We start from the raw sequence: 21,663 nt of genomic DNA on the forward strand, positions 1-21,663 counted from the left end.
ACCCCAAGAGCTGTCAAGAACAGAAGTTCACTGGTGAAGGCTTGAACTGGAGCTGACATTGTGAAAGAAGCAGATGATCCATACTGCATGTTCTTGCTCTTCCTGGCTTCCCCAGGTAGACATGAATTTATTGCAACATAATAAAGAATTAATCCCAAAGAAGCCAATTTTATAATCATCACAGCCCCACATCTTTATGCAGCGAGTTTTCTAAGGCTGCTTTTGGAAGTTTAATCAAGAGATCAAGTGGGTTAGGGGACATTCAGAGGTTGTATGGATAGAGGAGGGTAGCTGTGTATAACACTGGCATAATGAGCAGGTTTTTTGACCCAAATATAGATTGGATTGTGGCTTTGGTTAGAAAAGTCCACACTCATATCTCCAAGAACTGGCACTAGTTGTGAAGTCTTCTGGATGGTAACCAAACCCAGGACAAAAATGATCCCTCCATCCCACAGCCAAAGAACTCATTACACCAGTTTAAGCTCTCCACTAACCAGAACAGAGAAGCCACATCTAGTAATCAAATAAGCAAACAAGAAATGCAATTATCTGGAATAGAAAATTCATTGGGCTAATAGATTTGCAGTCAAACAAATAACCTGGGTGAAAAAAACCAAACCACTACAACTTTTCACAATAAAGGAAACTAGAGGTCATTCCATCTTCTTGGCTATATAGAATCGTTTGTCTTGCACAGGAAAATCAAACATTCCACTTGATGCAACAAAAGGGTTCTTTTCAGGGCACATATTTACAGAACCATCAACACTGGGTTTCTCTGTTTGGTTTTGGTTGGTTGGTTTATTGCTGGGTTTGGGCTTTTTTGTTTGTTTGGGGTTTTTTTCCTGGTTTTTCAAATCCTACCCATTTCATTTAACTCACCTGTATGTGTGCAAGAAGATTGTGGAAACTGCTCTGTAGAGCTGCACCACCAGGCTGAGACTATATTTGGGGTTCTGTTCTTTCCTCACAGAAGATGAATTCAGATGACTGACATCTAACTCACCCTAAATCTCCTCCCCACACATGATCAGATACAAGGCACGTGAGAGTCTCTCTTTAGTGATACTGAGGTTTCTTAGAGACAGGTCTCATGGCTGCTGTGCTTTGGAACTCCATGATTCTTCCCTAGGAGATTTTGGAAGAACTTATTGATCTTTCTGGGCTTATAGGTGGAACTGTGAAGTAATGCCAGAGAAAAAAACCTGTGTACAGGTGGATTATCTTGTGTTCCTGACTCAAAATCACTTGTTTGCTAGCCTAACTTTGAGTATCACTGAGCATAACTTCAGACCTCAGCTAGTCTGATTTAGTAGTAGCACCACACTCAGCTAGATCTCTGTTTGCAGGTGGAGAGCAGGGAGAGGGAGATTTCTGCCCTGCTGCAGGCAGAGTTAGATTGGAAAAATTGTGCCTTTATAGCTGTGGTTTGGGTGGTTGGAGGCACTAGATATGTTCTGTCATTAAAAGCTTATCTTTACAAATAAAAGCTGTCCTATGACAGGCTACAATAACACTACTCAACTGCAAAATATTTTTCATAGAGTACTGGTCACAGTGATTTCTGTGTCACGGAATGACCTGACCTCAAATTTCACTCACTATTATTTCCCAGAGCCCTATTTCTTTCCTGTGTGAAGTCATCAAATGTTCAGCCTGGAGAAGAGGAGGCTCTGGGGGGACCTTAGAGCGACCTCCCAGTGCCTGAGAGGGGCTACAGGAGAGCAGGGGAGGGACTGTTCACAAGGGTTTGGAGGGACAGGACGAGGGGGAATGGCTTTGAGCTAGAAAAGGGCAGATTTAGGTTAGACAGTAGGAAAAAGTTCTTCAGTAGGAGGGTGACAGATCCTGGAATAGGTTGCCCAGAGAGGTGGTGGAGGCCCCATCCCTGGGGACATTCAAGATCAGGCTGGATGAGGCTCTGAGCAGCTTGATCTAGTTGGAGATGTCCCTGCTGATGGCAGGGGGTTGGACTAGATGACTTTGGAGGTCCCTTCCAGCCCAGACATTCTGTGATTCTATCTTTGTGGTGTAGACACTGACACCTTTCTTGTAAATGGGTTAATGGGTCCATTCACAGGAGGAACAACACAAAGAAACTTGGCCATTGCAGCTACAAAAATCCATTGAAAAGCACTGAAGTGATCTGCAACTTTGACTATAACTGCTTCCTGTAAAACCTGCTTTAAGCAGATTGGATTGTAACAATGTGTTTAGGCACAGAAAAGGTCGAAACGCTACAAAAATTCATTGAAAAGCACTGAAGTGATCTGCAGCTTTGACTATAACTGCTTCCTATAAAACCTGCTTTAAGCAGATTAGATGGTAACAATTTGTTTAGGCACAGAAAAGGTCGAAACGCTTGGTTTGGCCCAGGTGGTTGGGAAACAATGCTGAAACATGGTACCTACAGGCAAAGACCTGCTTGGTCAGTAGGGTCTCCAGTCTCATTGAAAAGCACTGAAGTGATCTGCAGCTTTGACTATAACTGCTTCCTATAAAACCTGCTTTAAGCAGATTAGATGGTAACAATTTGTTTAGGCACAGAAAAGGTCGAAACGCTTGGTTTGGCCCAGGTGGTTGGGAAACAATGCTGAAACATGGTACCTACAGGCAAAGACCTGCTTGGTCAGTAGGGTCTCCAGTCAAGCATGCAAGATTCCTTTCATTGTTCTAAGACATGTGGGCCCTGGCAAATTTCTCTAGCAGCTCTGCAAGCTGAGGGGATGGTGAGCTCGTTGGAGAAAAGAAGCATATCCCTAGATGAATAATCTCTCATCAGTAGATTTTGACGAGTGATGGAATTTCTTTCAACAAAATGGGGGAGAAGGGGAGGGCTGCAATAATATCTGCTTTGTTTTCCATCCCCTTAATCCTCATCCAAAGGCTCTGGACAACATCATCCCTAACTGTGAGGGCTGGACAGTCAAACCTCTTCCTTAAATCCTCACCCCAAGGCTCTGAGAACCACATCATCCCTGACCACAAGGGCTGGACAGTCAAACCTCTTCCTTACCTACAGCACAGCTCCTCCCCCTCACCTGCCCTGCCTAGCCCTCCTGCACAGCCCAGAACCCCCCATCCCATTGCCTACCTCACTTTGTGGGGAGGTGTTCAGATGATCTGGGGTGTTTTCACTCCTGGAGAAGGCAGTGGTGTAAAAACTGAAGGCATGTGGAAGTCACCCCGTGGCTGGGATTCTGCTACGCCAGGGACTCGTGTCCGTGTGGAGGGGTCATTCAGAACCTGCTCCCAGAACTGGGACCTTTGTCCTCCTGTGTGAAGAGGCTGAGGTCTGAGCAGGAATAGCCCCGTGTGAGCTAAAGCATTAAGACAATGTTTGCTGTGCAGTTTTGGTGGTAAATGTGCCAGTCAAAGGTGCGTGAAGCTGGAATGCAACTGCTGGTACTGCACCTGCACGTGCCTCGGGGTGGATGCTGGTACAGCAATGAAATTATCTTCCCTAGCTATGCAGAGTCTACCTGGCAGAGTTCAGGCTAACCCATAAATGCAGTCATGCAGTTAATCTTGATAAGCTAGTCTGCACTTTTTTGGGGAGTGCTTCACAGTTCTACTGCCCTGGTACAGACAGGATCGAGGGTTGTTCAACCCTCTGTGCTTTGGGGTCCTGGTAGGTGGCAGGAAGGGTCAGTTCAAACTTAAAGAGGTCACTAATAAAATACCTGAATAAGCCCCTCAAAAAATGTCTAGTACTTAGTGAGTTCATTCTTCATACTTGCAAATATAAATTGAGTTTTTATTAGAGGGGGAAAAGGAAATACCTCACAAGATGTATCAAGAAGGGAAGGTTGGACATGTAACTCCAAAAATATGGCTAGGAAGGGCCTCTCCTCTGGTGGGGCACCTGCACATATGCCTCATAAATACACTATAAAAATATAACTGTTTGAGACTCCATTTGTTCTTATTTTCCTCCCCTTCCCTCTACTAGTTCACTGTAGAGAACTCCTTCTAGGGAGTGATTTGAGGGGTCCAACAGGACTTTGCTTCCCCTAGCCACTAGACTGCAGAGCCTACAAGGGCCCTGCTGACATAATTGTACCCCAAAAGTCCTTCTGTGGGGTGCAGCCACTGTTGACATAAGCAGTGTGAGTCCTCTCTCTGGACAGCAGGCTGGGCTGTCTCTGAGAAGGGAGCTTTGGAGGAGTAATGTCTTTACTCCTTTGGAGATGGCTGCATGCATGAAGCTTTATGATGTGGACCTGGGCCAAGTGTAATTTCTGAGACATATTTTTTTGGGAAGTGTTGTATGGCTGTTCCAGCTGCTCTGGGAAGAAAAGTGTGGATCTTGAGGTAGTCACTTCAAGGTTGCAAAATTATGTTTTCAGAACCAAGAGTACATAGAAGATGGATCCAAGAAATGAGACACATCTTTAAGAGCAGTTGCTGCCTCTGCCAATTTCTTTCAAGTCTGTTCTTTCAAGACATTGCTAGGGCTTGAATGTGGAAAAGGACATGGACTTAGGAGTCTCTCAGAACTGTTTGCTGACACCAAACCTTTGAGGCTACAGTGCCTTGGGGAGTATGAGGGCACCACTCTCAACTTTTTGCTGCTGACCAACATCTAGCTTCTAAATCCATTTCTCCTTGTTGCAAAGGCTTTTTCTTTCCACGGAGACATACCAGAAATTGAACTTGTTCCAGACACATTATGGGAGCCATGCAAATGCTATTCAGAGCCAGCAACTTTCTCTCACTTTATCTGTGATTATCTCTTGGCAGCACAACAATACTCTTGTGTTACCCAGTGTGTTAATTGTGCTCCTCTAAGGATGCCTCCCGGGGAGACCCTGTTTGTTCCTTTAACCCCTGACCTTATGCCTGAAAGGTTTTTTTAGTCATTCCCAGCACACAAAGACTATTTCTGCTTCATCCCCAGTGATAATCTATTCTGCAGCTGCATACTGAACTACTGAGCAGTGTACAGAACAAGTTGGAGGGTACATATGTCCTTGATGAGCTACTGTCATTCTTTATTATCTTCCATTACCTTTCTAAACAGTCGAGCCTTCCAAGCAAGCCTCAGGCAAACAGGGAGCCAGGGAAAGTCTTCATTGCATAGTTTTCCCCTTTAAAGAACTAGGTTTGGTTTTTTTTAAGGTTATTGCCTCCTAAATGACCAGCACTAGGCAAAACAGTCTGCTGGAGAGCATGGGTGAAGATGGGGAAGGGACAGGAGCATCACATTCATCTCTAATGTTGAAACACAAGTGCTCTGGTATTGTGCAAAGCAGTGGTAGAGTCCTTGCTCTTCACACCACTCAAGAAAGCCTCTGGAGTCCCTCCCAGCATGTTCTGAAGGACTGCAGCAGATGGAACCCATAGGAACTGCTGGAAGAAGTGGAAGCAGATGAGTGAGCTTTTCTCACACTGAAAGCTAAAGAGAAGAGTGATTCATGGTGGTTTAAGGTTCTTGAGCATCTCTCTAACCACAGCACTCCAGGTAAGACAATATGCCTCAGCTGACTCCTTTTTAAGACAGAGAGCCAGCTGAGGACAAAAGCTGATGGTGTGTTGCTGTGGCAGCAGAGCTGTGGGTCCTACCAGCACTGTGTGGGGCTCAGCAGACTCCAGATCCTGCCAGACTCCAGGGAGGTGGGAAGGAAGATTCACACTGGCTTTTGTAGGATCCAGACTCTAGAAATTCATGGGCACAGCAGCACCCAAGCCCACGAGAGGCAGGCTCCTGGAGCTGTGCTGAGCAGAGGGTCTGTGTGCTTTCCACTTGGGCTACACCAGTGGCTGTACCCCAGAACTGCTCTGAGTTCAGAACACTCCAGCATTGCTGTATTAAAGATACAGGGAGGATAAAAAGGTGAAGTCATGGTGAATCTTCTTGCTGTATCTGACAAAAATAAAATGCAGGAAGAGCTGGATGCTGTAGGACCCCCATATGTGCTCTTTACAGCCTCCAGTATGCCAGGCTCAGTGTAACTCTTGGCTGGCTCCTTGGGCACTCTGCTGGCTTCTTGATTCTTCCAGCTTCCCTTTGCTCTGCCTTTCAGTCATTCTTTTTTCTTCCAGTATATATCAACAGGCTTATAGTTCTTTAAGCTATTTTGTGAGCCCTCCACTGACACTGGCAGGACATCATATTCCTGGAAGAGACAGAAAAGGTCTGGATAACCTCACCACACTAAAAAAAAAAGTCTGGAATTAATTTGAAAAGAATTATTTAGCAAGCCTGTTGGACATAACTTGTGTCCAAGACTGACTACAAATCATGAAGCATGTTTTCAAAAAGGTACCTAACACTAGAACAGAGTGACCAGCTTGTTACTGAAATGGCTGAAAAGGCTGAAATTTTACCTTTAGCAATTCATTCACTTCATGTAGGGGCTGGCCTCTTCCAATGTCAAAGGTAAGAGTCATGTACACTCAAGAAACAGAAAATAATGGACCCAACATAATTCTATTTTGTTTCAGTGCTCTGTGATTTCTTCCCAAGTCTCACCTAGTCCTGCATAACTGTGAACACTGGGTGGTTTCACCATTCCCAATGTCTACAGGGTCACATCTCAGTCTGTTCTAGTCTATGTCAGTGCTGTTTGAGCTAAAAACAGCAGGACCATAACTCAAACAATGCCAAGCCACTGAATCCCCTCTAAGCATTCACCTTCAACCAAACCAAGTGTCAACAAGAATGAAAAAATCATGAGATGACAATTTTAAAAGTCATGATAGACTATGACAGCAAGCAATAAAGGTTAAAGGAAAGAAAAACTACAACTTAATTGTTGGAGACAAGCTGCAGAAATACAGAAGAATGAAAGAGAGCAAGCAATGCTGGATATGATTGCTCTGGGAGAGGCTATTAAGCAAGGCAAATCTTTTGGCCATGAGTTCCCCAGAGCCTCCAGCACTGGTGAAGAGTTTCCCCAAGGTGCTGAAGGTTTCATGCTGCTGCTCACTGAGCTGGAGGTGTTTCTTCAAGCCCTACCTGGCAACCAGATATTGCTGCTAGAAGGATCAGACTGCCATCCTGAGCAGGCAGAGCATCTCAAGGACTTGTTTTTATAGGAGGATATGCATACAGAGAAAACCAGTGCCTGGATTGAAACTAAAGAACTGAGCATAAGCATATTGTAGTTGGCAACCAATAAAATAGTTGGCATTTTTTGAGGTGGGAGGACTTCCTTGCCACTTAGTCTAATTGATTCACATGATCCTAAGACCCCTCTGTCTGAAGTTCCTATCAAGTGTTGCAACTTTTCATCTGGAATTTTACCAAGAAAATAATTTGGCTCGGGCTTTAATGTATTCCTTGTTGTGTCAAAGAGCTGTGGGGATTACTGCAGCTTCCCAGTGCTTTTAGGTGGAAAAAAGGTCTTCACAGGTGTCATTGCAGGATACAGACTGCAGAGAATGTGGGAACAAGGCTTTTTATTGACTGGCTGAGACAGGACCTGAATTTGCATCCTCTGTGGAGAAGGACAACATCAAAAGCAAGAACCCTCCTGCACTCCTGAACTGATCTCTCAGGATTATGTGGTTTTTCTGGAGATTTCTCCTGTACCTGCTCTGCATCTTTTGTCCATTCTTTACCATTTCAGTTCTGATTTTCATCATCTCTTTCCAGAGGAAGGAGTTCCCCTTTGGTAAGGCAGTTCTAAGGGTTGGGTGGCTCAGCTGTGTGGAGAAGAGATGAAACACTTAAGGAAAGAAATCATAGTGTAGAGCTGACAGAACAACAGCAAGGTGTCAGGCTTGGCAGGGCACACAGAATTACAGGTTTCTCCTGCAGTCTGCTGTGCAACACCAAAATTTTGCACCATTTAAAAAGCAAGACTTTCTTACAGAGCTCATAAATCAATTCTAAGTAAAATTTCTTAAGTAATGATGTGCAAGGGAGAAGAACATGAAGCAACATCACATGGAAGTAGCCAAATTTCTCAAATCTACTGCATGAATTAGAGAAATATGTACAGCTCTATCACAGTGAAACTCAGCCAAACGGCCTCAAAGCTCTGGCAAACAAATAAAATTGAAATCTCAATGCAGTGAAAGTGTGGGACAGAGTTCAACCTGCCTGCCTTGCATCGAGGTTGAGCAAACTCCTGAGTTCCTGCATCAACAGCTTCACATGATGCAAGCTGCATGAGAAAGAAACTGGCTCAGTAGTTGTGCTGGAGGTAAAAGGAGGCCAGGAAATGCAGATCTTGCTGGATGTTGCTGGTGTTGTCCCAGCCACTCCCTCTCAGCTGAGTCTTTGGAAATTTGTAACAAACTCTAAATGCTGTGGTTTCCAAAGGACCAGAGTTCCATCTCAGTTCCCATCTGAGCAGGCTTGCAGCTGGCCAGGCACTGGCCAGGCACTGAACAAAGGCTTTTGTTTAGCAGCAGGCTGAGTGTACACAGCTGAAGGAGGTGGATTGAACCAGCCTGGCTGACCCCTCCTGAAGCTCACACAGTCTCCTCTGCTAACAGGGATGGGAGAGTAGGGAGGAGTCTGTAGTCACTGAAGAACAATTTGGCACCTTAACATCTTCAGAACCATGGCTAATCCCTCAGCATGTGTCTCTCTGCAGCAGAAGTCACCCACAGGTCTCATACAAACCCAAATAACATCACTTTCAGTGTGCCTCTGGGTCAAGCACTGTGCTCAGGGGTGTTTCTGATGGGAACAGAAATGCTGAGGATAGGGCCTCTGGATTTTGAGCAGAATGGGAAGATGTGAAAGCATTTACTTCATTGCATCCTTTTCTCAGGATGTCCTTCCTTTTTCAAAAGGTAGAAACTCATCAGTCTCATTGCAGGGAAGATCAACAGAACTGTCAGGGAAGGAACAACTCCTATCCCTCAACAAAGCAAAGCTTAAATTAAACCCAAAGAAAGCAGACAGGCCCACACCCATATTTCTGTCCATCCTAAGGAGAGTACCCAAAAATATTGATGATATTACATAGGTTCATTTGTGAAGTCTCTTGCCTTTATGGACAGAAGATCTGAGTCTGTGGGTGACTTGATGCAAGAGCCAGAGCAGCTGGAGGTGAAGCAGGCTGTGGACATGTATCAATAAGCCATTGAACTTCTGTATTTCAGCTTGTTCATGTCTTCCCCTCGCAGATTTGGGCAGCAGGATTTGGAATTTTGTGCATCTGTTGTTGCATGCCCAAGCAGAGACAGCTGATCTATGCCCAGAGCTAGTCCTTGGCCTCAGTGTATGAAACCATCTTCACAGTGGAAACGGCTCAAATTTGAGACCCAGCAGATACTGGGGCCTTGTGAGGAGAGATGTTTAATTGTTTAGTAAACTGGATTATTTTTATGTGCTTTGCATCCTCAGAGCACAGCTCAAATTGCATCATACAACTGCAACTTCATAGGGCATAGAAATAGAAATGGAATTCCAAGGGGAGGAAAAGGAGAGACTTTCAGCCTGTTAGGCTGGCTTAACTGCAAGGTGATTTCAGGTCCTAGAGGACTGGGGTCCCACCAGTGGCTTTGCCAAAAAAAGCTTCTCTTCTCTATGTAGTTGCAGTCTCCTGCCTTTGGTGTTTATCCATGAAGATGACTGAGCAGAGCTTGGTTCACACGGACTGTCCAGGACAAGCTCAGGAGCTGGTTTTGCATCCCCACAACCCTTTCACTCAAGAGGTGACAAGGTTTGTAATGAAGGGTGATTCTATTTGACTAAATCAAGGACACTTGTAATCACCCAGCTCATACTGGAGCCCAGGAGCTCTAGTGCACATCTGAACCTGCAGAAAACTGGGCAACAAGATAAGAAATACCTGTCCTGGGAGCCAGAGACTGGTGAGTAGGCTCCTAGTCTGGGTACACAGGCATAAGTTAATGTATGACTCAGGGGAGAAAACCCCCTGCAGAAAAACTCTGCTTTGTGCAATGTGGCTGGAAGTTCAGCACAAAGAGTCCCTAGCACTGCACTCCTGTTCCTCAGGGACAGGCAGCACCTGGATGCAGCAAGAGAGGTGATGTCAGCTGAGAATCTAAAGCTGACCTTTAGATTTCAGGTTTTGGGATCTTATCTCAGTGGAAATACCTGGTGCTAATTTGCTTTACAGTTATTTTTTAAAGTATGTGAAAGTTGGTGAAAAACCTAAGGAAGGAAGCTGGTTTGGGGATGATAGGTTATATTTCTCCAGCTTTCATGCCAAATGTCTTTCATTTCTTTCTCTCCCATCCCTTGGGTCTTCCCTCAGGGAATCTCCTGGGTGGCTGCTTTTTACAGTGCGATGAGCAAGCTGTGAATAATTGCTTTGGGATTAAAAGGAGGACTCATATTTAGTAAATTTTTTGGAACTATAGCAACAATTACAGTGCAGACCTGATAGACAGGTTTGCCTGCAGGTCTGGATGTCTTCTGTTGCCTGAGTCACGCGTCCATTGCTCATGGATGGACCTCACCTTGAAGTCTGCATCCCCCAGGCCAGTGCTGAGGTCCTGGGAGGACAGTGGAGGTCTCCTGCTTTATGTTGCAGGTTCCTACTGGGTGGTTCTGCTTAGAACAAGAGGTTTCAGTTGATGTCCTACACAGGTCCCTTCCAAACCAACATTTACGTGCTTCTTCACCTTCTTAAACCCTTTTCAGAGTCTCTCTGTTACAGCTCCCCAGGTTCTCCCACAGTCAGGCTTTGGGTAGAAAGGTCCCATCACACAGGCCAAGGCCCTGACCCTGTCTGTGCCAAAAGGTGTCACTGATGTCAGGATGTCATTGTCATTGATTGACCTGTCCATGGTATTAATTATTTTAATTCTTTAAACACCTTACAGCACCCAGTTCTAGATACAGCAAGAACTGGAGACTGGGACAAAGAGCGTGGCCAATCAGGTGGTTTTATTACAAAGAGCAGTAAAATATGAGCTGTAAACCTGAATAAAAACATTTTTTTTTCCAAATAGGGGCAAAAACTGCATAAAAGTTGTCTTCTGTGACTAGACTTCTGACATCAGTAAATGATTCAGTTCCATCCCTGGAAAAGGTGAGGATCAAAGTAATTTCTTCAGAATCTTCCTTCAGGATAAAGGGAAAGAACAAAATTAGTAAAACCTACAGAAGCACTATCAGCAGCAGATTATTCTCCTAATCTTGGATTTCTTAAGAGGAAATAAGCCAAGAAAACAAGCATGAGGAGTTTACTCTTACACAAAGCTTCCACTGGAATCTGTGCCATGAGTTCCCCAAAAGATGGATGGTCAGGGTTAACAATTGCACAGTATCTCCCTCGCTAGGAAAAGCCCTTTATCTGGAGTTTCTGATCCACACTGACTGCAAGCTCCTTTGAAGTGTGGGCCAGAACAGGTCATTCTGATTTATTGCCATTTGGGATTTGCTTATTCTTCATTCTTCTATGTGCTTTTCATTGCCCTCCTATCAAAACCCCCAAGTCTCTCATTCTCTTTGTCCTCTACAAATGCTTCCCTGGTACCTCCTGAACCATTACCTCTCCTGGCACACGTCTGACTTCAGCTGGAAGGTGGGGAGCAGGGTGCTTTGTATTCTGCAAGGGCATATTCATCTGGAAAGGAGAAAAGAAGGTGACATTTGCATGAGAAATCATTCTGACCTCAGTCCCTATGCCCCTGTGATGAACGTTTGGTAGATTTTGTGGTAGTCTTCCAGTTGTCAAGGCATCCAGTGGCAGGGGTGCACACTCAGAGCCCAGTGCACTCCTCTGTCTCTGTTTGTCAGGACATATCATTGCTGTGACCACAGAAGACATGGATCAGGTGGCAGAACATGCACTCCAGGGTCAATTCTCTGGGTACAGCTGCTAGGATGCAGTTGCCAAAGGCTGCACTGAGCTTGAGAAAAGCACCATGGGCCACGTAAGTTCCACAACTTGGTAATGTCTGATGCAATTGTAGTTCCTTGAGGCCAAAGGAGAAAGGCAGTCAGGCACTTGGCTTTCTACTTAGGTGCTTAAACTCCTCTTGAGTTCAGTGGGACTGTCATTTTTACCTAAGTATTTCAATCCCACTAAGGAAGAGTTCTTTGACTGCAGCCTACTGTGGCCATCTCAAGCAGCAATGTGAGATAACACAGATCAGGTAAGTCAGGAACACTCCTGCCTTTGAGTTATTGATTTTAACTGTGGTGTTCAAACTGTGGAAGGAAAGTGGAACCACACTTCTCTCTGTGTGTAGTTTGTAAGAAAGCAGCTGCTGCTGTAGTAATGCAAAGCCTGAGAAATTCTCTCCTGAGAAACAAAGGCAGCAGCTACAGAAGAGCAAGGACAGCACAAGGGACAATCCACTGCTGGCACCCTGTAAATGAGATCAAGGCTTTGATTTCAGGGGCTGGGCTGAAGCATTCTGAGGTCACCTACCTGTCTCATAGTAGTCATATATGTGTACTGGCACTGGTTTGATGTCTGAGACAGGCAGACTCTGCTCCACGCTGAAGGAGAAGCTGATGGTCTTCTGGGAGACCTGGAAATGGCAAAAAAAATCCATCAGACTTTTTCTTTTCACCTCCTTCTGAGTTTAAGGTTGAAGAGATGCATTTCTAGGTCAGACTGGATGACAAAGTGCCATTCTATGGATCTCTCCAGATTGTAAACTCCATGTCAAGTCAGATCATTGTTTAAAAGTTGTTGCTACATGTTTTGTTTTAAACTAGTGTGCTCTTTTCTTTCTTCCTCTTGGTATTCCCATTTCAGTCACCCCAACCTGTCTCTCATCACTGCAGCTTTCAGCACATTGGCATTCATCCTGCCACCCAAAGTCACTGCTAGTTTCTTTCCTTGCCTTTTCCCAGCTAAAACCACCTTCTGCACCCCTATCAAGCTTCTCCACATTTTTCTCTCTTTAATCAGTTTGAACTCCAGACTTCCATCCTCCCCTGTGATTCTGCTCCTCATTCCCCACTCTGGCAGCCAAATGTCCCAAATTTTCTTCCTCACTCATCTTCCTCAGCTTTCTCTTGTGTGCCTGGGATTGTGCCCCTGCTTTCCCCTCCCTTTGGCCTTGCTTTTATCTTGCAGACCTCTTCAGAGGAACGGAGCCATGGACAGGGGCTCTGGAGAACTTCCTGCATCACTGGTAAACCTTCCACATCTCAATGTCTCAGCTACTCTGTGAAGTCAGAATACTGACTCCAATCTTCCTTACTAGATCCTTGGAGGCCAACTAATAACAATTACTGTTGGAGAGGTAGATATCATGACTACTTTTTGCTTCCTCTCTCCTTTATTTCTTAGCATTTTAAGACCCCTTGTGATTTGATTTTCAGCTTTCTCCTCTCTCACTCCCTTTGTGAATGCCATTGATGTGGGAGGACTATTCTTTTCATACAGAAATGTCTCTAAAAGAGAGGGGATGATTCTGACTCCTTGTAAAACACTCTCAGATGAAGGAATGAGCAGCATCACTTAGAGGATGAGGAATGTTCCTGGAAACTTGTGCAATATGGCAAGCAGCTTTGCTGCCTGGGAACTGCTATTTCATCATACTGTGCTCCTCACAAAAAATAATACAGGTATCTCTTCAGTGCAATTACAGCTACTGTGCATATATATCTGAGATATACAGAGTATATATATATAAAATATAATATATATATTTACACATAGCATATATATGGAATGAGTGAAGTCCATTTCCATCTTTAAGATATGTGTATTGCTAATCTGTGATTAATAGGATTTTTTTCTAGCCAAGAGCCTGTTTTAAACTTCCAATTTAGTAAAAGCCAGAAGAAACCTCCCAAAATTACCTTGTGAAGGTAGAAGAAGATGTGGTTGTTCTTGATGTCTACATGATCCACAACAGAATTCTGGTACTGAAGCTTTAAGTAAGGCAAAGGATAGCAGTGTTAACAGCAGGCTTGCCAAGAAAACTTTAAAATGCTGCTATTTGATAGCAAATTAGGTTTAAAGGGACTGCCATGCTTCTCTTAGGCCACCCTGACATCTCGTGGCCAAACCGAGAAATGTTTAGCTGTTTTCATAGCATGAGGAGTGCAAACCAATCCCAATGATTGTTTTACTAGTCAGCTTTGGTGTGTGTGAGCTCCATCACTAACAGAAGAGCTCTCATTCCAATAAGAATTCACAGTCCCATGGCCATTTCTGCAGCTCAAGCTGACTCACTTGCTAGTCCACTGTCTATTTTAAAAAGTTTTTTTAAAAAGTTTCAAAACATGTGAGCAAAATCATTTTACTACAAAAATACACAAAACTAAAACATTCCAAACCTTAAAAACCAGCTTTTTTTTTTTCCCCCAAGTACAAATAAGGAGGAAGAGGATGCCAGACAGTGTAACATGGCAGTGGAACAAGCTTCCAAAGAGAAGTTATGAATTTCTGGCAAAAAGGAAGCGTGTGCAGACAGATATGTGACTGGCTGCTGGAACACACACCCAGCCTGGCTGTTGGCTGGGCCTGGGGATACAAAACTGCAGCAGTCCCACCTTGGTTGGGCTACTGGATTGGGCAACTCCTAACAAATTTGTCCTCAAGAGATGAACAAGTCTGAGACACAGAGTATGTGACAGGAGGCTATGCTCAAGGACTTTGCAGAATTCCTGTGGGGCTCTGACTTGCTAACCAGAGACTGTTTTTGTCAACTTCCTATTTTTTAGTTAATTTTGCTCGCATTCTTTACCTTTTTCAGGGAAGATCTGACAGGAACAAAACCTGAGAGCATCTTCACATCAATAATAGCCATGTTGGAGACTTGGCGGCTTCCTGTGTAACTGAAATGAGAAAAGTTCTTAGTCTGGTCTGCAAAAGGAGAGGCCACCAGTGGATGGCATTGCCAGCTCCCAGTGATCCTGTTTGTCTTCCTGCAGCTGCATAGTTGCAGTTAACTGCTGGTACCTCCACCCTTTCTTGGACACTTTACCAAACTCTGAATGCAAGTGGGTAGATTAATAAGAGGCTGTTACCTGGCAGAGAGGACAAGGTCAAATTTTGGTGGGAAGTTTTCTGTGCAGGACACATTGGCCAGCTGTACAGAGAGAGAAAATCCTGCAGCTTTTTTTGGCAGGTGGACGTTGTATCTCAGGGTGGTCTGAAAGAGATGGGAAGTGTGAGGTGGTCACAGACTTGCAGGGTTCTGTGGCTTGGGCACGAGGTATGGAGAGGAATGAGGTGTGGAGGCCCCACCTCTTTAGTTCTCAGAGGGGTGGTGCAGTTCCCAGGCTGCTTACCTGCAGGTAGACACAGCCAGTGCCAGCCACCTCCACGCTGTAGCTGCCTGGGATGGTGGGGAGGGAAACCTGCTGCAGCAGGAAGCGGTTCTCATCGTTCACCTGGAAACTCTTACTGGGGGACTCCAGCAAGTTGACTTTGACTGTGTTAAGATTTTTCTTAGAGAAGGTGAGGTATCCATACTGGGCTAAAGCTTGGAGAGCAACGACAGTGTCCTGAAAAGAAGAACGTGGCCCCTGATGAGACAGAGTCCTGGCTGTGAGGTGGTGCCTGGGATTAGCACAGCTCTGATTTCCCTGGCTCTTCCTTCAGAAATGGAGGGAGACTTTGCTAAAAAACTGAGGACACAAAATACAAGTTCTGGGACAATAGGATTGAATTGTCCCAGAAAACCTGGGATAATGCTGTGTCAACAGCAACTGCTGTCTGCTGCTAGCTTGAAACTCACATAAATTCCCATTTCTTAGACCTCAAACATATGTGACCCTGCCTATGAGGAGTGTGATGTGCCCTCATGAGGAGACTCATCTGAGCACCATTTATCATTATTCAAATGAATATGCAGCCAGGAAGATAGGTCCTACTATTGAGATCCAGCTTGCAGGCTGGACTGCTCCCAGCAGCTTTCTTTTCACCACACCCAGTTGTTACCTGGCTGGAGGAGAAACCACCATATGGGTTCTGTTGCTTGACAAGCCAGTGCACAACACGAGAAATGTGAGATAAATCTTCTGGGGAGAGGTTTGGCTTGTTGAGCAAAGTCAGGAGCACGTAGCCAGTCATTTCTATCTCAGCAGAAGGGGCACGGGAATAGAAGACAGGGACATATTCTTCTGGTGGCTTATTTTCTCTCTGCCAGTGAACTGAACCACCTGAAAACAGAAAAGTGAGGTGCAAAAAGCATGGAAAAAAATTACTTGCTGGTTATTTTACTACAGCATCACCTGGTGAAACTGGAGGAGATAGGAAACTGTAGGAGACAGGCATACAATGCCCTTTCTGCCTTTATCCAGTGTTTTTTTCAGCCAGTGTCCTGAACTGGATAAGTTTTACATCCAGAATGGGAAGGAGAACAGGAAAGGATGGAAAGGGTGTGGGTTGTATGAGTCAAGGAGGGGATGAAGTGAAGAATGATGTTAAGGCAGTTGCAGCCTGGAGCACATGACATAGGCAAGGGAACTGGGTTTGTTCAGTGCAGAGAAGAGGAGGCTAATGGAGAGACTAAGTACAATCTTCTACTGTCTTAGACTGAGACTTCCAGAAGTCTCTCCCCACCTACATTATTTCATAATTCTAAGAAAATCAGGCCACAGCTCAATCTTTTGTGAAGCCAAAAGAGTCAGACATAGAAGTTCACAAAGATAAATTCAGTAGCACAGCAGGAAAAAGGAGCAGCAGGAAGGAGAGAACTGTACATCAGAATGGCTCACATCCCACCACAGCCCACTCCATCAGCTGCAGTCCCTGTGTTAGGGCCATACTGCACTTACCATCTCTGGTAGCTGCCTTGTCCAGCTTCTCCAGGAAGAACTGGCATCTTGTCTCTTTGCCAGCTAATCGATAGGTGTAGGCAAAGAGGGCCTGGTTGTACAGGTTGTGGACCCCATTGCCAAATGCAGTCTCCAAACAGTTCATGCCACTCTGAACGAGAGGGTGCTAGTAATGCAAAACATAGTGGAGTTGTCAGCTACTTGGGTTTGTGTCTCAGCTTCTCTTTAAGCTGCCATCACTGACTCTTCATGCTAAAAACATACATGATCTGTGGCATGTTTAGGAGCCTGCAGTGTATATCCTGTACAAGATGTCCTTTCAGTGGGGCTGCCTTCCTTCTGCATTTATTTAGAGGCAGCATGGCCAGACTTACAGCACTGGTTCTTTTCTTGACTGATGAGATGACCTTACACAGCTGAATCCTTTGTCCCTTGGTAGCTTTAGCTCTAAAATGTGGGCAGATTCAGGCTGGCCATGAGGAAGAAGCTCTTCCCCATGAGAGTGGTGAGACCCTGGAATGGGTTGCCCAGGGTGGTGGTTGAGGCCCCATCCCTGGGGGTCTTTAAGGCCAGGCTGGAGGAGGCTCTGGGCAGCCTGATCTAGTGGGAGGTGTCCCTGCTCATGGCAGAGGGGTTGGAACTGGGGGATCCTTGTGGTCCCTTCCAGCCCTGACAGATTCTGACCTGTTTTGGGAGAGGACTTTGGAGCCCTAATGGCTCAATGGTTGGACTTGATGATCTTGGAGGTCCCTTCCAACTTAAAGGATTCTATGATTCTATGATTATTCTTACAAAACTCTGTAAAGTATATTGAGACCTCATTATGAAGCAGGCTCTCATATGGATGTTATTACTTATTTGTTAGCTATAGCTATCAAGATAACTCTTCAGTCCTTTTAGCCTTACAGTCTATGTGAGCTCTACTTCATCTCACTCATCACCAGCACACTACCAACCGTGTCCTGTCTATCCAGCTTCACTTAGAGATGTGGCACCAGGTCTAAGAAGCTCTAAAGAGCTTTTTATGAAGATTTTGAGAGTAAATTCATGTTGCTGAAGAACTATTTGATACTGCACAATGTTTTTATCCTGCTGGTCTCAGGTACTTAAATGATGCCCCATACCAGAGTATCTGGGGGACCTGCAAGACTCAGCACACCTAGAACATGTTTGTGAGATTTGGAACAATTCTCACCTCCATCTTACAAAGAACAAAGTGAGCAAAAAAAAAACAGGTCTCAAGAATATGCAGGAAGTATATTACATAAAACAGAACTCAGCTCTCATTCCCCCCGTGTCTAGTACTCCAGTCACCAGCTCATTTTTTTCCTTCCATTTATTAGCAATGCTATTGGGAAATGGAAACACAGCTTGAATCCAAATGCACAACAGCACTTTGTAGTACTGAAGACTTGGAGAGCTTGAACTTTGGATTAGGCAAATTCAGAGAAACTTCCCAACTGGACTCTGGGTGGAGTGGGCAAATTGAGGCTGGATTTTGCACCTACATAAACTTCCACTGGTTAACACAACTGGGTTCCTCAGGGATTTTCAGATTAGTCCATAGAAACTGGATACATGACTCATTTGTAACACTCCTCAAATACTTATAGCAACTGCAGGGTTCTGGGAATAGATTTCCTCAGCTGACCCTACTATCCTACAATCAGTATCTCTCACACTGTTAAAGAATATGGATGTGAGGACTACGACCTGTGCTCTGCTTGACAAAGGGCTGACAAACTAACAGAGCACAGCAGCATCATGGACCTACCTCAGCAGAGTGTCCAGCCTCCAGCAATGCTGCCACGACGTAGGCTGTGAGGGAGTATTCACCTTCTTCTCCACCCTGAAGAAACAAATAAAGCAAAGAACAAGTCAATATAGTTGTCCTAGAAAGAAACATAATACAAATTGATTCATTATTTAGATATCAGTTAGATTTGAGATCAGAAGTCACTTCTGTCTCCCTGTGTGCACAAGAACAATAAAGAGCAAGTTCAGTCAGGATAAAGCCAACATTATTTAATGTATTTTCTTGGCTTTTGCATATATGCAATAAAGTATATTCTGTGTCTGAACACAGACTGCAGTGGTGGAAAATAAAACCTGAGACTTCTGACTCAGAAAGTTCTGCTCTTTTCTACCTCATCAACAAAAGCAGACATAAGAATCATGCCCTGCTTGTATATGAGACATGAGAGAACAGTACCAGGAAGAGCTTATGCCTGGCAGAGATGACCCAAATCAATCCCAGTGTCAGGACTGGAAGTTTGGGGCTACACTTGTCTCAGTTACCTTCAAAGCATTGTTGAAATGTGAGCCAGAATTTTCAAAGCAACCATTTGACTTCTGCTTGCTTGCCAGCCAGATGAGAGTCTGAGACTGGACGTTGTCATCAATGTAGATGTAGCGTGCAGCTTGTGCAAATGACTTGTACACAAAGGCAGTGAGCCTGCAGGTGAGCCAGAAACCACTCTGTCAGAGCAGGGGTAAAGTACAGGCACAGCTTGATGATTGATAGTAACAATTTCTAATCCTAATTAATAGAACTAGGAAATAATCTAGGTGGAAAGGGACCTCTGGAAGTCTCCAGTCCAACTTAAACTAGGGCCAGCTCCAAAGCTCTGTCAGATTGCCCAGTCTCTTGTCCAGTCATGTTGTGAAAATCTCCAGGAACAGACATGAGCACATCATCCCTGGGCATTTGTCAGTGCTGCAGACTTCTCCTGGGGAAGATTTTTTTTTCCTTCTACCTAGCTGGAGTTTTCCTTGTTGCAACTTGAGCAAGGACAAACTCTTGTCCTTACTCCGTGCACCCCTGACAAGAGTCTGACTGTCTTTTCTCAGGTCCCCATCTAGACAGCAGAAAGATTTACTTAGGTTCCCCATTAGCCTCCTCTTCTACAGGCTGAACAAACCCAGTTCCTTCAGCCTCCCCTTGAACATTATGTTCTCCAGCTCCCAATCATCTTGTAATCTTTTTGTTGCGCTCTCTCTGGTTTATTAAACTCTCTTTTACTAGGAGAGCCAAATTAATTGAGCTGTGTCCATTTAGTCTATTAAAAATAAGAATCACTTCATGCTCTGATCATTTTTCAAAGCCTAAGGGTGCTGTGCTAGGGAAATAGAACGTGCCAGCACTTACCACACACTCCCTCCCTTGTCTCGTGACCCGAAGGAGCTGTAGGACCCATCCCTGTGTTTGTAGGACAGCTGTTTTTGGTACCCTGGAGACACAATAAAGACATTTTTCTCATCACAGAAAAGGACTAGTTCTGCTGTTTATTCAGCTGAAGCAGTAAGATTTTGGGTTTAATGTTAAGTAATGTAGGACCAGTGAATAATGTCAGTCACTAGGGATTCCACCTGCTGGTGCTCCTGGAGGATGAAGTGCTGCTTTGGGTGCTGTCATGGTCTGCTCTTATGCAACAAATGGTGCTAGAATTCAGAGCTCATTTTCACCATGGAGAGCTTTAGAGTTCAATGCACACAATCACCATATTAGATGGAAGAATCTGAAAGCTGCTCACCTCTGGATAAGTATCCAGTACCCTTGTTTCTGAGCTCTGCAGTCAGCTGCCCAGTCTTGTTCAGATAATCCAGGGCATAGATGTTGGGTGTGAACAGGACCATGTTCTGTTCTCCACAGCCATAAGGCATATGGAGGAGGTTCTCCATGTTCCTGAGGGCTGTGCCCAAGATGTCTCCTGAAGAATGAAAGATGTAACAAGTCAGTTCAGTTAAAATGTGTTTTTATTACACAGCATTATACATTATTTTGTATTATCTTACTATTACCAAGGGCAATGAGCAATATAGAGGAATCATAGTAACCAAAGACACAGGTTAGAAGAAAGGCTGAAATGTCTCCTTTTTTTGTTTGGGGTTTTTAATTTTTTTAATTTTTTTTAAATTTATTTTGATGCTGGACACCTGGGAGAAACTAATAATTATAGAAAAATCTGAACACCAATATTGGCTGGCATGGGCTCTGAGGAACAGCTCACGACCCTTTGAAGGTTTACAGCCTGAGGATGGTGTGTGGGGTATTATCCTAGGGGCTACAGAGGCTGTACTGTGGGGTGTCAGCACACCTCACACTCACCCAGGCATCCAAAATAAGTGTTGAGGAAGCATCCTGAGTTCAGAACCTCCAAAAACTGATGTTGAAGACAACTTAGTAGGTTTGGTTGGAACCTGAAAATCTTATTCCATGGGAGCTTTTCAACTGACAAATGTTTTTCATTATATGAAAACAATGAAATTTGAAATTATGCAGCTAGCAAAATTCTGAAGTCTTATTTCCAAGAATTTTATTTTTTTTTTCCAAAGAAGTCTTTCTTATTGTGCTTTTTGGCTAAATTAACTGGATTCCTATACAGAACTGGATATGCCAATGCAGTATAATCTGAATTGCAGTATAAACTCAAGTAATTTTGTTCTCTTTTGATAGAGATAATTCCAAGCGATTTTGGTCTTCCTTTGTCATTTTGCAAAGTAGGAAACACTTCCTCTAAATTAAGTATTTACTCAACCTCACATTAGTTTTACACATGTATTCATGATGGCACTTGGCACACCAAAAGAGGAATGCCATTTACTTTTGGCTTTAGTTTAAGTCCTAAACTTACCAATCACAGAAAAATAGGCTCTGGCTGATCCTTGCACTATGTTTCTTGGCAGGCTGAGAGACACTGGTTCAGAAGTCATTGTACCTGATGAGAAAATATAACAAGAATTGTTAAAATAATCTTTTTTTTCTAGAAGTCTTCACTTTGTATGTGAAGTGACTGCTATGGTCTACAGTCTGGGTAAAGAAAAGGCTGCAGAGACTTGCCCAATGAGTCAAAGATGCTCTGAAAATCCTGACTTGTAGCCCAGCACCTTGACACTGAGACCCTCTCTCCACCCCTGGAAGGGTCTCTGGTTTTGTAGGGCAAACTGGAATGAGTGAACTTGCCTTACCTTTCGTACAGACGAGGGAGCTCTGAGTCAATTCCTTTTTAATACCTTCAGGCTGTTTGATTGCA

At 44.3% G+C, this 21,663-nt stretch overlaps 1 protein-coding gene across 1 annotated transcript in view; it reads right to left on the reverse strand.

Annotated features, from left to right (window-relative positions):
* Positions 1-11,451: 11,451 nt before the first annotated feature.
* LOC103768918 (ovostatin-like) overlaps positions 11,452-21,663 on the reverse strand; it is a gene marked incomplete at its 5' end in the record, with an annotated part of 21,083 nt that continues 10,871 nt past the window's right edge. Inside the window, 14 exon segments of the mRNA XM_008936081.1 lie at positions 11,452-11,504; positions 12,315-12,417; positions 13,703-13,774; positions 14,593-14,683; positions 14,876-15,000; positions 15,140-15,355; positions 15,792-16,012; positions 16,631-16,796; positions 18,405-18,479; positions 18,929-19,085; positions 19,779-19,860; positions 20,164-20,340; positions 21,265-21,348; positions 21,599-21,650. Of these exon segments, the coding sequence (XP_008934329.1) occupies positions 11,452-11,504; positions 12,315-12,417; positions 13,703-13,774; positions 14,593-14,683; positions 14,876-15,000; positions 15,140-15,355; positions 15,792-16,012; positions 16,631-16,796; positions 18,405-18,479; positions 18,929-19,085; positions 19,779-19,860; positions 20,164-20,340; positions 21,265-21,348; positions 21,599-21,650 (1,674 nt within the window).

Source organism: Merops nubicus, unplaced genomic scaffold (assembly GCF_000691845.1).
Source record: "Merops nubicus isolate BGI_N331 unplaced genomic scaffold, ASM69184v1 scaffold6912, whole genome shotgun sequence".
Taxonomy (NCBI): Eukaryota; Metazoa; Chordata; class Aves; order Coraciiformes; family Meropidae; genus Merops; species Merops nubicus.